The following is a 17,661-nucleotide window of genomic DNA, read 5'->3' on the forward strand; positions in this document are numbered from 1 at the left end:
TAGCGGGCTAGGTGTAGCATGAAGGAGTCCTTCTGCACGCCAGGACAAAGTGGGAGGTCAGGAGATCAACACCATTGCTGGTGTGGAGGTGTGAAGAGAGGAGTCCCCAGTCCCCAGTGTTTCAACTCTATGTCTTCTTTTGTGGTATTGCTAACCACAACTAGGCTCTTTCACATGCTATGCTAGGCAAGTGCTCTAACCAATAAGCAATGCTTCTACTTTCTGTGGAGCTGGGGACAGAGTTTCACAGTGTAGCGCAGAATGGCTTCAAATGCAAGATGCTCTTGTCTCCCTGAACGCTGAGATTACAAGCATGTGCTACTATGCCCAATCACCCCTGACCTGTGGCTGTTAGAAAAACGTTCCCATTTCTATTTCTTTGGGTAACACTGAAGTAAGTAGACTATATTATCCTCCCTACCAGTTTAGTTCCTTGTCCTTGACCTTTTCTTTCTTTTTTCCAGGTATAAATTACAAGCAGTAACTCTACACCACATACTCCTCCAAAGCACATAACTTGAATTTTTGTGTCTGTGTTCCACAGTATGTTTTTGAGATTTGTACTCCCTGAGTCATTCTATTGTTATTGCTGAGAATTCTACTGTACAGTGACAGCACATCTATTTCCCAGTGTGCTGACATCTGTGTGGTTTCCAGTTGCGCTGTGCTGTATCTTTGGAAGCCACTCCCATTTGTTCCCCCCTACCCCACCCAGGAGAGAACACAGTGGCTTTCTTGGTGAACACTTGTTGAAAATATGACTTCAAACTAGCAGTGTGGTCACTTCTTTCCTAGCTTTTGTATGGAAAATAAACTCCTGTTTGAACTAAGTTTACTCAGAGTTTCCACTATTCGCACAAATAACAAAGAGGCCAGGAAGTCAGTCTCTAGTATTTCAATGCACCATTCCAGTCTTGTTAAAAATAGACACGTGCTACTATGTATTAGTGACTGACCATGAAAGGGTGTTCAGTATATCATTTTCTTTCCTAAAATTCCATCTTTTATTTCCCTGCACCTTTGTTTTCTTTTTTTCCCCAAGACAAGGTTTCAGTGTGTACAACAGACTGGCCTTGAACTCACAGAAATCTGCATTAAAGGTGTGCATCACTACTGCCAAGCAGACCTTTGTTTTTGATTTTTTAAAAAATATTTATTTTATGTTTATGACTATTTTCTCTGCATATCTGTATATGCACTACATGTATGCCTGGTGCCCAGCGAGACTAAAAGAGGTGCTAGAGTCCCTAGAATTGGAGTTACAGACAACTGTGGGATGCATGTAGGTGCTGGGACTCGGGACTCAATCCTGGTCCTCTGCAAGAATACCTGTTCTTAACCACAGAAGGATTTCTCCAATTCCTTCAAGTCTCTCTCTCTCTCTCTCTCTCTCTCTCTCTCTCTCTCTCTCTCTCTCTCTCTCTCTCTCTCTCTCTCTCTCTCCCTCCCTCCCTCCCTCCCTCCCTCCCTCCCTCCCTCCCTCCCTCCCTCCCTCCCTCCCTCCATCCCTTCCCCCCTCTCTAAGACAGAATTGCATGTAGCCCAGGGGGTGGGGGTGGGGTGCTCAAAGTTGCTACACAGTGACGGGTGATCCTAAACTCTCGATGTAACTCTTCATGTATACTGTGGTTATAGGTCAGTGTCACTATACTTGGCTTTATGCAATGCAGACTAGGTCCACACAAGAGATTTATGCATGTTAGGCAAACAGTATGTCAACCGAACCACATCCTCGTACTAAAACTGTTTATCTCCTAGCAGTGTGGAGAAATGGCTTAGCGGTTGAGAGTGAGTAGTGGTCTTGCAGAGGACTTGAGTTTGGTTCCCAGCACTCACGTTGAACGTCTTACTCTAACTACCTGTAGCACCAGGTTAAGGGGATCTGATGCCTCTACCTCCAAGGGCACCCAAACTCGTGTGCATATACCAATAATTATGAAAAACTACAAACAACCCAGATGCCTTCGGATGGATGACTGGCTCAACAAATCACCGTGCAATGGAAAACGATTAAGTCAAAAAGAAAGAAACTTAAGATACACATTGCATGGAATGAAATGCCAACATTTTGCTACGAAAAAGAAAGAAAACAGCAGAGTGAGCCCTAGGGATAAAGCTCAAATTTTACCAGGGTCAAAGAAAAAGGGGAGGGGAAGGAAAGGAAAAAAGAACAGCGTGAAGTCACATAATTTACAAATGGGAAAGGTATCCTATATATAAATTAAAATGTAAACGCCCGAGGGAGAAGGATCAAGAGTTCCAGACTAGTCTGAACTTCACAGTCAAACCTATTATTCTCAACAACACTGGGCTGGAAAAATCGTCCAGCAGTTAAGAGGGGTTGCTACTCTCACAGAGGACCCAGGTTCGGTTCCCAGCACCCACATCAGGTGGTGGCTCACAACTGCCTTCTGTAACTCCAGTTCCAGGAGAACCGACTTCCTCTTTTGACCTCTGCAAGCAGGCACATGTGTGCACATGGTGTATATACATAATACAGTCAGGTGCACACATGTACATATAAAATAAATCTTATCAATAACAGTCCCAGCCACCCCAAAAGAGTTTTGTGGCTCAGGCTTGTAATACCAACACTTGGGAGGGAGAGGTTAGGAAAAGAAATTAAGACCATCCTCGTCCCTGTCCCTTCCAAAAGTAACAAAATCGAACCCCAACAAAAGCAAAAATCAAATCCGAATCACCTAGGGCTGATGTGGTTAGTGGGCTACAGCGGTCTGGGAACTTGCTGGCGTGGGAAGTGAAAATGTGTTAACAGAAATGTGAATCCATTGGCAAAACCTCGCTATCAACTAGAAACAGAAAGTCTTCCTTCTACAGCGACTGTGGGGGTGGCTGCAGACCGGGTCAGCCAAGTCTCCGCCGAGGAAGAACGCGAACCGTGGATTCCGGTTTTAAAAGACGGCACGGGCGGGGCAGGGAGGGGACAAGTACCAGAAAGTTTTCCTTTAGTATTGACGGCGGCGGAGAGAATCGCCGGAGGTGCTGGGATTCCCACAGGGACCTTCAGGGAGCGCCCACGCGACTAAACCCGAGCGACCCCAACCGCCCACTCCTCTGGCTCTCAACAGTGCCAAAGGCCGCAGCCCCCACCGTGCTGGGGCGCGCCCGGAGGCCCGGTCCGCGGGCGCGTCGCTCTGACGTCACGCACGCGCTGACGTCGCCAGCAGCCGCAGCCTCTGAAGCGGGGCTGGGAGCGGGGGGCGCCGAGTTTGACTAGTTTTAGGGGGGCCGTCCCCCGCCGGCCGCCGTGCCCAGGGCAGCGGCGTCTCTGGGTGACGAGCGCGTCTCGGAGGCTTCACCGCCGCGTCCGGGCGGTGCTGCGAGGAAAGTTGGAGGCCGAGGGGCGACGGGCGGCTGAGGGGAGGCGGGCGCGGCCATGGAGCCCCGCAGCGCCGAGTACTTCTGCGCCCAAGTGCTGCAGAAGGACGTGAGCGGCCGGCTGCAGGCGGGCGAGGAGTTGCTGCTCTTCCTCGGCGCGCCCGGCGCCATCCCGGACCTGGAGGACGACCCAAGTCGCCTGGCCAAGACCGTGGACGCGCTCACCGGCTGGGTGGGCTCGAGCAACTACCGGGTGAGCGGCGGGGCGAGCGGGCGCGCGGCCGGGGCGGGCGGGCGCGCTCCTCGCCGCGGCTCTTTAACCCGGGCGCGCTGCCGCGGGGTTCCGGGGACGCGCCAACATCGCCCCCGGGTTCGGGGTACGGCCCCAGGCGGCGGTTCTGTGACACGTTGCAGAGCTGCTTGGCTCTTTACAAAGTGTTAACTTGAAGCCAAAGGCTTGAAGACTTTGTATGGTTTGTCCACTCCTGTGTAACGCCTGCGCCGAGACAGGGCGTTAGGATGCTGCGTGAAGTTGGACAGTCAAGTTTTTCTCTTCCCTTTGATTTCTGTTTTACTTAATCTCCAGTTTCTTTCCCCCTTCCCCCACCTCCGATCTCTCCTCTTTACTTCTCTTCCCTTCCTCTCGGTCTTTCCTTCTCTATTTCCCGTCCTTCCTCCTTCCCTTTCTATGCTTTCGGTCTCCTCTCCCTCCCTCTCTTTTCCTCTTCCCCCCTCCCTTTCCCGCTCTTGTTTCTTTCGTAGTCTTTATGTGAAAGTTGTGAATGATCTTTAGCGCTTATTCAAGTTCTTCTCACGAAAGAACTGCCCATCTCGCGGCATTATTTATTTGCTTTTCTCTTATTTGACAACAGAAAGCCGTTGAACACTCATTTGCCCTCTTGTTCTTCCGCTGTTGGGGAGGAACACAGATTTGAAACCATGTGCTTTCAAGTTTAGTTGATGCTGCAAGCAAAAAGGGAGTGGGGAGGAGTGGAGTGAGGTACAAGAAGGAATGGGTGTAGAGTCAAGAGCAGGCAGGTTGTAATGTAGCCACGGATGGAGATAAGTAAATGTTCTGTAATTAGCCCGTTCGGAGTTGTTAGCAGTTACTTTTCTTTTTAGACTTCTGGTGGCAGTATTGTTTTAAAATGCAGGCAGGAACTTCCCCTGGATGGAGCGATTCTTAGTGATATAGCCAGTGAATAGGCTGTACTTTGAAATTTTTATCTATCGAGACAAAACAAACTGGACAGTTATGCAGAACTAATGGTGAGGACTATATGAATTATAGGAAGGTTAGACGTTTACCAAGATTTAAAACAAAGTTTTACTAGCATAGAATACCAGTTATACTTAATGGGTTTCATTGTAACATTTTCATACGTGTGTATAATGTACTTTGTTCACGTTCACCACCCATTACTCTTATCTTCCACTCTTGCTATTTCCATATAGTTCCCTTCTGTTTTCATGCCTTTTAAAAAAATTAAATCAATCAGGGAGCATAAGTAGGGTTACTTAAAGGAGGATGAGCGAGGGCTTCTGTACAGGAGCATGGGCATCTTACGAGTGGCTCCAGCACTGAAGAAAATGTTTCCTCTAAAGATAATGGAGTTTTAGAGTTCAGCACCTCAATGTTCCATTACGTATTTGCTCTTTCTTCTTCTTATTTTTTGAAGCTTGAGAAAAAGCTAGCTATGGTGACACGTGCCCGTAATGAAGTAGTACTTGGAAGGCTGAGGGAGGAGTATCCCAGGATCAAGGTCAGTCTGTGCTAGACAGTGAGTTTGAGGCCAAACTGACTATATAATGAGACCCTGTCTCAAAATAAAAAAAGGGGTCTGGGAAAAGTTGATATTTACTAAAATATGGTTACCAACTGGGGAGTATTAATTTGTTTTGAAGGAACTAGCTGGATACCTTACTGTGTCAGAGAGGCATGTGTCCACCAGCATGGTTGTCTAATGCCGTGGGTTGCAGCCTTGGCTGTTGTGAAGTCAGCCCTTTAGTAATGTTTGCCCCACTTCTCGGGATCGACAGTCAGATTGCCTTCAAACCACTGCAGCCTGCAGATGCTTGTCAGCAAGTGGCAATTGTGATACCACAGGATTCCAAGTTTTCTGTCATGTCTGTGCGCTTCCAGTTAACTGGTTAGAATCCTCGAGGAAAGTGTCTGAGGTTCGCACATTCTTTCCATGGTGCTCACAAGATCCTGAGACCCCTTGAGCAGTTGGAAGTGCCACAGGCTCTTACTGCTCTGTCTGAACACTTGCTGGTAGCACTGCTCACCAGGCTCTCATTTCCCTTATACGAGTGAATTGGTCCATCTTCCTTCCTTCCTTCCTTGGCTCTGGTATTAGATGCTGTGCCATCTTCTCTACTCAAGGGCATTGATCACTAGTTTTCTTTCCTTTAGGAATTGCTAGTCTTCAGTACTTAATTTTTTAGCTTGAAATTTTTTTTTCTAAAATTGTTAAAAATAGGGCATTCTGTTGGAGTGAGCCTGTTTTTTATTTATTTATTGACACAAGATCTCGTCATCATGTAGCCCTGGCTAGCCTGGAACTCACTATGTAGATCAGGCTATCCTTAGATCCACACAGATCTGCCTGTGTCTGCCTCTGCCCCCTCCCATGCTGGGGTCAAAGGTATGTGCCCCCACTCCTGGTTTATTTTTAATTTTTTTAAAATTATTTTTTATTTTATTGATTATGTATGTAGGTGTTTTGCATGCATGCATGTCTATGTGCCATGTGCATGGCTGATGCCCACAGTGGCCAGAAGAGGGCGTTTGAGTTCTTGGAACTGGAGTTGTAACTGGAAGGTTGCACACCTCCATGGAGGTGCTGGGAATAGAATCTGGATACTCTGGAAGAGCAGCCAGTGCTCTTGGTTGTTTTTTTTATCGGTTTTTTTAAAAAAATATTTATTTGTTTGTTATATATACAATATTTTGTCTGTGTGTTTGTCTGTAGGCCAGAAGAGGGCACCAGATCTCATTACAGATGGTTGTGAGCCACCATGTGGTTGCCGGGAATTGAACTCAGGACCTTTGGAAGAGCAGGCAGTGCTCTTCTGAGCCATCTCTGCAGCCCCTGTTTTTTGGTTTTTGAGACAGGGTTTCTCTGTGTAACAGCCTTGGCTGTCCTGGAACTCGCTCTGTAGACGAGGCTGACCTCAAAACTTACAGAGATCCACCTGCCTCTACCCTCCATGTGCTGGGATTAAAGGCGTGCACCATCACTGCCTGGCACAAACAGTGCTTTTAACTACCAAGTGAATATACAGATGTACAGGATTCAGTTTTGTTTGGTTTTCGAGACAGGTTTTCATGTTGCTTAGGCTGCCCTCGAACTCACTGTATATCTGTGTGGTCTTATTTTTCATGTGTTTGAGGGTTTATATGACGGACAGTCCTTTAGTTGGAAAGTAAAGGGATAATAGAAAAAGCCCTTGGTGGCAAGGGCTGGTTTGGTAGCATTGACAGTTCTGAGAAGTGTTTTTTTAAAAGACAGGATGTGGTGGCTTGAATGAGAACTGCCCCCTTAGGCTCAAATATTTGAATCCCCTGTTGGTGGACTGTTTAGGAAGGATTAGGAGGTGTGGTCATCTTGGAGGAGGTGTGTCACTGAGTGTGGGCTTTGAGCTTCCATGCCAGTCTAGTCTCCTCTTCCCCAATTTTTGGGTCAGGACGTAAGCTCTCAGCTACTGTTTCAGTGCCATGCCTGTCTGTTACCCCACTGTGACTGATGTTTATGGACTAATCCTCTGAAATTCTAAGCAAACTCTCAGTTAAATTAGGTGTGAGCCATCACCCCTATTTTAGACTGGATTAATTTTGGAGGGTGGCCTTGAACTCAGAGAGATCTGTCTAGCTCTGTTTTCTGAGTGCTGGGATTAAAAGTGTGTGTCACCATTGTCAGGCCTCTGGCTAACTAGTGGCTAGTTCCGCATTCTGATGGTGAGGCAAGCTTTATTTGTTAAATCACAAGCAAAATATTAACCACAGTATCTCTTCATAACAATAGAACAGTAGCTAAGACACAGGACCTCTGTGTAGCTCTGTAGACCTAGCTGGCCTCAAACTCACAGAGATCCATTTGCCTCTGCCTCCTGAGTGCTGGGATTAGAGACATGTACCACGACATCCAGCTAAACATCTGAGATGTAATTTGTGGTAGGTCCAGTGGGACTTTTGTTGTGGAACGTGGATTGGTGTGAGGATTGAGAGAAACAGGAATTAGGGATAGTGCCTTCTTGAGCAGTAGGATAGGCATGCCATCTGCTGAAATGGAGACCATGACGGGGAAGGAAGGGGAAAGTTTGGTTTTACTAGTCTGTGTCGGAAAGATTGGTTAATAGTAAAATTAAAATGTTAAGTAGATGATTGAGGTCTTGGGTCTGGTGAAGTCATAACTGGGAACTTAAGATCATGGAAATGGGCACATATGTGATGTATATACTCTGGTATTAGAGTTCTGCTAAAAGCTTTGCAGATTTTGTAGCAGTTTTATGTTTATGTTTATGTAAATTTCCCCTTTAAATATTGTTAAAGTGAAAAAAAATCACCTTTTAAAAGGTGTCCTTGTGAATCTCAGGTTCCATCTTAAATGCTGAATCTGCATGATGTCATTTACTCTCAAGGATGGCTTTAAGAAAACTGTACTCTTACTTTTCCTCTTTTCATAGAAAAGATGACTGACCTAAGTATCTTGGCTTAGGTCAGAGCCCTGGTAAATTAGCAGGAGAGAACTTGAATGTTCTCTTTCTGTTGTGTACCTCTTAGGGACTAATAACACTTGCATTCTGCCTACAAACATAGCAGTAAGTGGACTGAAAATGCCAAAAATAAGTGTTTGCTGTAGAAACACATAGTTTCTACATAGGCTAACGAATATGCTAGTATTTTTTATTTCTGGGAGTCCAAGATCGTAGCCCATTTTGGCCACCTCTCTCTCTCTCTCTCTCTCTCTCTCTCTCTCTCTCTCTCTCTCTGTGTGTGTGTGTGTGTGTGTGTGTGTGTGCGCGCGCGCGCGCGCGCCAGGGCGGGAGGAACTAGGTTCACACTTGTGCCCCAGTCCGCATGTAAGCCAAAGAATAATTTATGGGAACCATCTCCCTCCTTTTATTATGTCGGTTCTGGGGATCAAACTCAGGTTTTAAGTGCATGTATCAAGTGGCCCCCTGAACCATTTTGTTGGGCCCCATTTGACATTCCTATACCTCCCAATAATATCAGTATTACTGAAGTCGTATTTCCTATTAAATACCACATTCTTAGAATATATCAATTTTATTATGTTTTATCGAGTGTGTGTGTGTGTGTGTGTGTGTGGGTGTGTGTGTGTGTTTGTGTGTGGGTGTGCTCAGAGGACATCTTGTAGGAGTCAGCTTCCACCACATAGGTTCTGGGCATTGAACTCAGGCTGTCAGTCTTGGAGTCATTTTGCTATTCCAGTGTGGGCATAAACATGAGACTTAGTCTAGGTGGGTGATTTCCGGTGAAGTCAGAGTTAGTCTTTCTGTCAGGGTTTTGCTGTGTAACTCAGGATGCTTTCAGTCCTCTTGCCCCAAGCTCCTGTGTAATGTCCCACAGTGTCTAGCTTCAGTGCCCTCCTTCAGTGCTCCCTTTATAATTCTGAAAGAACACTGTTACCAAGCATATTGTCTTTAAAAACCCTTGTCATATCCTAACTATACTATACAGGACTCGTACACATGATTTATGATGATAGAAAATAAGTAGTTTCCCTGTAATGTCAATAAAGGGTTGGTTCCAGAGCTCTCCTTCCCTTTGATACTAAAATGCACAGATGCTCTGGTCCCTTACATAGAATGTATTGTACATGCCTTCACATATCCTTCTGTATACTTGAAATCATTTCTCAGTTACTTCTCATATTTTTACAATGTGAATACTTGTAATATTGTACAAGGATTAATGATAAAGGAAAAAAGTCTGTAGATATTCAGTACAAACTTAGTTTTTTTTCCCCAAATATTTTCTTTCTGATGTCAGTTGAATCTGAAAATGCAGAACCCGTGGATAATTCCCCAAATATTTTCTTTCTGATGTCAGTTGAATCTGAAAATGCAGAACCCGTGGATATGCCTGTCTGACTATCCAAGGAGAGATATAACAATAGTCACACGGCTGTAGCAGAACATGTAATTGCTGAAATGCCACACCACTTCAGACTATTACAGTTGAGTGGTTGGTGACTAAGACTTTGAAAGTGATGCAGTTATTGGCGAACTTCATTTCTTCAATATACCTGAGCTTGGAAGAGTTTGACTACAGGGCTGGGGAGGTGGTCCAGTGGGTACTTCATACTTGCCATGGAAGTATAAAGACCTGGGTTTGAATCTCTGTACTCCATGTAAAGACTGATGGTTAGTATACCTTTGGGGGATGGAAGGCAAAGACAGACAAACCTCTGGCTAGCTGGCCCAGAGGATACATAGGCAAAACTAGAAGAGACCTTGTTCCTAACAAGGTGGAAATTAAGACCAACACCTGAGGTTGTTATTTGATGTATATCCACACACACACACACACACACACGCACACACACACAACACAGAGATATATCTGCCTTCCCTGTACACATCATATACTCCTGAAAAATTGGTGTTTACTACCTCATTTTATCTACTTTAGCAAAATGGGTGTAACCTTTTTTTTTTTTTTTTTTTTTTTTTTCGAGACAGGGTTTCTCTGTTTCTTTGGAGCCTGTCCTGGAACTAGCTCTTGTAGACCAGGCTGGTCTCGAACTCACAGAGATCCGCCTTTTAAAAAGAGAGATAGGGCCGGGCAGTGGTGGCGCACACCTTTAATCCCAGCACTCGGGAGGCAGAGGCAGGTGGATCTCTGTGAGTTCGAGGCCAGCCTGGTCTACAAGAGCTAGTTCCAGGACAGGCTCTAAAAAAAAAAAAAGAGAGAGAGAGGTTCTAGCATTATTGTTTAGGCTGGCCTAAACCTCCACCTCACCAATACTGGAATTACAGGTGTATATACCATTACATTTGGCTTCTTTAGGAGCTCTTTCTCCCTTCCACTTAATTTAGTTTTATTTTGTCTTTAACGCCTTTCTAAGTAGCTCTGACTGCCTTGGAACTTGCTATGTAAACCAGGCTACCCTCAAACTCATAAAATTTGACTGCTTCTGCCTCTTGAGTCCTTGGATTAAAGGCATATATCACTATGCCCGGCTTTATTAAGCTTTTTAACTGTTCTACATACTTTTTAAAAAATTGTTTTAGATTTACTAATTTTATGGGTATGAGTGTTTTGCCTACATGTGTGTCTGCACTATGTGCATGTTGAATGCTCTCTGAGGTCAGAAGGTATTGGATTCCCTGGAACTGAGGTTACAGATGATTGTGAGCCACCATGTGGATGTTGGGGCCTCTGCAAGAACAAGCGCTCCTAACCACTGAGCCATCTCTCCATCCTCCCTCCCCCCCATCTCTGATAGGGTTTCTCTATGTAGACCAAGCTGTCCTGGAACTCACTCTGTAGACCAGGCTGACCTTGAACTCAGAGAGATCCACCTGCCTCTGCCTCCCAAGTGCTGAGATTAAAAGTGTGTGCCACTTCTGTCTGGCTAAACAATAACTTCATTTTTAATGAAAGTAATTTTCATTTGTGTCTTTGATCTGTTTTTTAATCTGTTTTTTGTTTAATTTTTGTAAGTGATTGTGTAGGTTGAATCATATTTGTTTTGCATGCTGACATCTAATTATAGCAGCATTTGTTTAAAGATTGATCTCTTTATTGAGTGCCTTTGTACAATTGTTAGATATCAGTTAGCTAGTTTTTGTCTATTTCATGAAACCCTGTGTTCATTCTTTTTAATAGCTATACTTTCTTTTTAAGAAATTAGTTAATTAATTTTATGTGTATGGGTTTTTTTGCCTGCATGTGTGCCTGTGGTCACATAAATGCCTGGTGCCTTAGGCCAGAATTGGGTATTGGATCTCCTGGTACTAGAGATGTAGACAGTTATGAATTGCCATGTAGCCCTGACTGGCCTTGAACCCATGTCCTCTGGAAGAGCAGTCAGTTCTCTTAACTGCTGAACCATCTTTCCTGTCCCAGCTATACTGTCTTAATTGCTGTAGCTTCATATAAAGTCTTGAAATCAGGTAATCTGATTTAGTTTTTTCTTAATTCAGTATTGATATGGGCATTCCATGCATTTATTTACTTGTTTAAGACCAGTCTGTCTCTGAACAAATTCTGCTATGAGTTTGATAGTGATTGCATTCTTCCAATCCTGAACTGATTTAGCTCATCTTGCATTATTATTGCATTATTAGCATTTTGTAATTCCCATGCTTGTTCTAAGTAGTTTGGGGCATATTAGTTACTTGTTTTGTGACAGAATGCCTGGCAGGAGCAACTTCAGGGAGGAAAGATCTGGAAGGCATGGAGCCTGGGGTTGTTCTGTTTATGGCAATGGGAACTTGTGGTGTGGCTTCTTCTTGTCCTTGTAGATCAAGGAGCATAGAGTTCAAGCCAGAACCAGAGGGTGGTATCAACTTGTAGGCCTATCTCCAGCAATGACTTCTCAAAGCTGTGTCACTATCTGCTACGTTTACGGAGTAGTGCTTGTCGTCAGTCTAGTCAGGAGTTGACTTAGGTCTGTGTGTTGGAGTTGCTGTGGTTGCTATTGGTTTCTATGTGCTTCTGATTCCTCTGGGTTAGTTTGATAGGCGGTTTTCTTCAGTATTTCTGATCAGCCCTCTGCTTGAGTCCTTCCATGTTTCCTGTAAACCCTCTTCCCTATGCTCTTGGTCTTGGTAGCCTGATTGTGAGGTGTGGGACCAGCCTTGGGATAAGGCTTTCTAAGAGACAACCCCTCACCTGGATAGTTTGGGTTAAGGGTTGTTTTCTGTCTCATTCTGAGGTGGACAGCTTCGTGTCTTGCTCCCTTCCTCTACTAGAGTTTATTTACCTGTGCCCGAGGTGTTGAGTACTGGATCTTCTTTGCTCAATACTTCAAGTTAAGCTTTTACTTTTCTAGAAGACAAGAGCACTGAAAGTATTGATGCCTGTGCTGCATAGGCCACACTCTTCACCCAAGACCTCCACCAGCCGCAGTGCCTTCTCCAATCTCCTGCCTAGCCTTGGGTCTTAATTGTAGAATAATTTTATCTGTGGAGTCTGAGAGTGGGTATGAACTCTCTTGTGCTTCTGGGTGTTTAAGAGTTTTCTTACTAAGCTCTGGAGACTTGGCTAAGCAGTTAAAAACATCTGCCTGTCTTCCAGCGGACCCAGGATCAATTCCCAGCACCCATATGGTGGCTCATAACTGTCTGTAACTCCAATTCCAAGGGTGTTCGACACCCTCTTCTGACCTTCATAGGCACTGCATGCATGTGCACAGACATACACAAAATACCCATATACACAAAAATAATAAAATGCTCAAAAATATTTTCAAAAGAAGTTTCCATACTAGCTCACACTCAGATACTAACAATTTGTTAAATACAGTGGAATTCTTCTTATCCCTTTGTACCATGGCTTCATTTTCTTCCTGTCACTTGTAGACTTTTTGGTTGTATATATCTTTTTTTTTAAAGACTGACTGGTTATTCATAACAGTGGTTCTCAACCTTAGGGGATTGTTCACCTCTTTTACAGGGGTTGCCTAAGACCACCAGAAAACACAGATACTACATTATGATCCATAACAGTAGCAAAATTAAGTTATGAAGTAGCCATGAAAATAGTGTTATGGTTACCACAGCATAGAGAACTGTATTAAAAGGTCACTGCATTAGGGAAAACAGTGTTCTACAACCTCAGCTTTCTTATGCATTCAAGAATATTATTATTTTGTAGATAAATAGTTTTTTTCTTATTGTAATATTACTGATTTAATTTTCCAGTCTCTACATTCCAGACAGAAACTGAAATTCCTTTGTAATCAAAGGTATTATTAAATTTTTTACTGTAGAATGAACGGCGGGGCTGCGTCCTGCCATCCGGCTAGTTTTACACCTGAAATAATTACATGGAAACTGTATTCTTTTAAACACTGCCTGGCCCATTAGTTTCAGCCTCTTATTGACTAATTAACCCAGATTTAGTAATCTATATAGCACCACGAGGGTGGCTTACCAGGAGAGATCTTAACCTGCGTCCATCTTGGAGAGGAGAGGCATGGCGACTGCCTGAAGCGTCTCCCCACTTCCTTCTACCCAGCATTCTGTTCTGTTTACTCCGCCTACCTAATTTTCTGTCCTATTAAAGGGCCGAGGCAGTTTCTTTATTAACCAATAAAATCAACACAAACAGAAGACTCTCCTACATCATCTTACTGTTTTATTTAGGAAACATTGCAAAGTGAAAGTAAGTATAGTCACTAAATTTCTGTGTAACCATTAATCAGTTACTAAATTTTTGTCAATTGTCCTTTATCACTATTTTTCCTGTACATTTACAGGTTTACTATTGATGTGTTTGAGAGTAGAATCCTCAACGCCATGACTGTCTACCTCTGAATACAGCAGTCTCACTAAAATTTTAAAAATTAATTTTATTATTTTGAGCCAGGATCTCACTGTGTACCTGTGACTAATCTGGAACTCACAATTTATACCATTCTGGCTTTGAACTCACAGAGATCCTCCTGCCTTTGCCTCCTGAGTGTGGAATTAAGGGCCTATGCCACCATATCCAGTTCAACCTCATTTAAAACAAATCTTAGTAATATGCTGTATATTAAAAATTATATACTGATATTACAATAATTTGTATTCATTAAATCTCTTTCTGTTTGCAGGTATCATTATTAGGATTGGAGATTTTAAGTGCCTTTGTGGATAGATTGTCAACACGATTTAAATCTTATGTAGCAATGGGTAAGTTCACTTTAAGAATGATTGTAGAATTTGATATAGTGACTTTTTCTTTGCATTTTTGTTAGAGAATTTGTTAAAGAATTAGTTTCTGTAAATTTAGAAAATGTGTAGTTTGGGGACTGGAGTGATGATGGTTCAGTGGTTAAAGCTCTTGTTCTTCCAAAGGCCTGAGGTAGAGTCTTAGCACTGACAGCAGGTGGTTCATTACCAGGTATAATTCTAGCTCCAGGATCTGATGCCCTCTTTGAACTTTGAGGGTTCTTGTACAATACAGCATACCCTAACACACAAGCACATTAAATTAAAATAAAGTCAATTTAAAAATACATAATTTTAGCCAGGTAGCTTTAATCCCAGCACCCAGGAGGTAGAGATAGTCAGTAGGATCTTTGTCTGAGACCAACCTGGTCTACTGAGCAAGTTCCAGGTCATCTAGGGCTACACAGAGAAACCCTATCTCAAAACATAACAAAAAATATTAATTGGTGGAGATGCTCATTCATTTCCAGCTGCCCAGAAACACAGAAACTGCTATTTGCAATACTGTTTGGCCAATAGCTTAAGTGTATTTCTAGCCAGCTCTTACATCTTTTTTTTTTTTCTTTCTTTCTTTTTTCGAGACAGGGTTTCTCTGCAGCTTTTTTAGAGCCTGTCCTGGAACTAGCTCTTGTAGACCAGGCTGGCCTCGAACTCACAGAGATCCGCCTGCCTCTGCCTCCCGAGTGCTGGGACTTACATCTTTTTTTTAAAAGATTTACTTATTTATTATGTGTACAGTATTCTCAGTATTATGTCTGCTGTCTGCATGTATGCCTGCAGGCCATAAGAGAGCACCAGATCTCATGTAGTTGCTGGGGATTGAGCACAGGACCTTTGGAAGAGCAGGTACTGCTCTTAACCACTGAGCCATCTCTCCAGCCCCCCAGCTCTTACATCTTAAATGAGCCTATTTCTAATATTTTATATTTTTACCATAAGGCTTGTGGTTTACAGATGGGCAAAGTTCTGGCGCCATCTGTCTCCTGTAGCTGCTATATGGCATCTCCATGATTTCTGCCTACTCTCTCTTTCTGTATCTGCTTGGAATTCCTGCCTTGCTCTATTCTGCTAAGCTACTGGCTGAAACAGCTTTATTCATTAACCAGTAAAAGCAACACAGATGCAGGGCTTTCCACACCACTTCCCCTTTTCTGTTCAAATAAAAAGGAAGGTTTTAACTTTAACATACTAAAATTACATATAACAAAACATGTATCAAGCAAGAATTAGTTAACAATATTTATATCTACTTTATCTTTTATCATAACTAAGGAAAACTATAACTATCTATTCTTTAATTTCATCAGAGACCCCAGAAAGACATAATATTACCTAAGTAAATAGGAAATGCTTTGTAAGCATCTTCCAAAACTCTAGAATTGACAGAGACTCTCACTGCCTGGACAGCAACCCAAAGTTCTTCTGTAACATTGGGGCACCCATCTTCAGCCTTCAGGCCCATAGTATCTGGCAGACTTTTCCATGAAGCAGGAAATTTCAAAGACAGTTCCACCTATATTGGCAGTTTGTCAGTCACTTTCTTCTGTGTCCTGCTGAATGCCTGGCAGACTCTTTCTTAAAGCAGGAACCCTGAAAGACTGTCTCACCTTCTTTATGCAACTTCAGCAGTCATTTTTCTATGGGTCCTGCATGTCCAGTTCATACAGCATAACATTAAGCAGTTCAAACAAGAGCAATTTCTTGCTCAAATGGCTAACAAACTCCACAAGGAGCCTTTTCAATCCCTATCGTCCTCTTGAAGTAGATTGGTGCTGCCAGGAAGAGATGTGTCTCATTGTCATGAAAAGTCCTAAGTTCTTAAAACCTTTAAATGCCATATTCTGTTAGTCTTTGAATACCTATCCATCTGAAATACACCTTTGTACATCTAGAAAACCTAACTAACATGACTACAAGCTTGACTATTATTGAAGATTACTATCTATTAACCTGTATTTCTTAGTTATACATTACATTTTTAAGTGAGCTGCACAAACACAATACCTTAATCAAGAGCAGAAATACACATATAACAAAATTGATCTTAAATTTGTGTCAGTAAACCAAGATCCATACCAGTACAAAGTGTTCATCTCTATAGCATATCCTCCTTTTAAATGTAAACAAGCATTTATAAACAGTCATTTAGGGAATTTGGATGTAGTTCTCTCCAAACTGTTTCCTGCTTTTTGTTGGGTGAAGTATTTTTTTGGGGGTTCACAGCGACCTTTTGGGGGGGTCTTGATCCATCAAACCACATTAGTCTGGAAGGAATCCACAGGTTCTCATCCTCTGTGGACAAACAAAACTAGAAACTTTTCCAAAGCAACATATCCTTACACCCAAATTTTGAAGTCAAGATACCTTTAAAATACTTACATTGGTTTAGCTTAGCAGTCCCCAGAATCAAATGTCTCTCTGCAGTCAAAAAAAATTCAAAGAAAACACAGTAATATGCATAATCCAGACTGTCTGTGTATATTCCATCATTATATGGCTTATTTTTCTTTATTCCTTTAATCTATGATTGTCTGTACTCTGTCTCTTTAAAAACTTTGTTTTAACTTTTTTTAATAACAATTTGCTTCTTTTTATAACTTTCTATTACTCATTTTCTTCTCTATCCCAAGCTTACGTATATTTTTTTAAAGCATGCTATGACCTGTTTAGAGATTTATTTCTGTCTGAATCTGTCTTTATTGCGTATCTATAATCGTTTTTGACCAGGAACGCTTTTTTCTTTTAAATGATAACCAGGCGTGGCTAGGACCAACTCTGTGGTCCTGCCTACTTGCTTCACCCCAGTCCAACAGGACAGAGGCATGTTTACTGCCTCTGAGAGCCATTCTCTCTGCCCCGATCCAGAGTTGTCATGTCACCATTAAGCAATTTGTAACACGCTGGCTACGCTCATACCCTATGTAAGTGCTCAGGCTCCTAAGAGAACCAGAGCTCTTCCTGCAACTAGCATGAACCAGGAAGCCGCCTTTTCAAAAACACAAGGCTTTTTGTTGTTGTTGTTGTTGTTGTTGTTGTTTGTTTTTCTGCTACCACTGAATCAGGAAGACCTCTCTTAAAGGAGCCGTGGTGGCCCTGTTTGCCACCAACAAACAGCCCATCTGGAAAAAAAATGCTGGCTACCAAGAAGCCGTGCTTAACTGTTATTTTATGTCTAGAATTCCTTTCCAAGCTTTCTCAGGTTTTACATGGATGTAGTCAAATACACACACACACACACACACACACACAAGCATATGTGTGTGTATATATATACACACACACATGCAGTTACACAAAGCGTTGAAAACTTATTAAATAATCACAATTCTGCAAAAAGAAGAAGCAACAAGACAACACAACCTTCTAGATACTGTTAATAAATATGTCATGTGCTCCTTTTTAGTGTAT

The 17,661-nt window shown here is 42.8% G+C and overlaps 1 protein-coding gene across 4 annotated transcripts in view; it reads left to right on the forward strand.

Annotated features, from left to right (window-relative positions):
- The first annotated feature begins 3,190 nt into the window (after nt 1–3,190).
- The window catches only part of Clasp2 (cytoplasmic linker associated protein 2), a 197,881-nt gene continuing 183,410 nt past the window's right edge, over nt 3,191–17,661 (forward strand). For all 4 annotated transcript variants that reach the window (XM_038321526.1, XM_038321528.1, XM_038321527.1 and 1 more), the window contains exons 1-2: nt 3,191–3,592; nt 14,136–14,214. In XM_038321526.1, coding sequence (XP_038177454.1) covers nt 3,398–3,592; nt 14,136–14,214 — 274 coding nt within the window. In that variant the 5' untranslated portion in view covers nt 3,191–3,397. The remainder of the gene's footprint in view (nt 3,593–14,135; nt 14,215–17,661) is intronic.

Source organism: Arvicola amphibius, chromosome 3 (genome assembly GCF_903992535.2).
Source record: "Arvicola amphibius chromosome 3, mArvAmp1.2, whole genome shotgun sequence".
NCBI lineage: Eukaryota > Metazoa > Chordata > Mammalia > Rodentia > Cricetidae > Arvicola > Arvicola amphibius.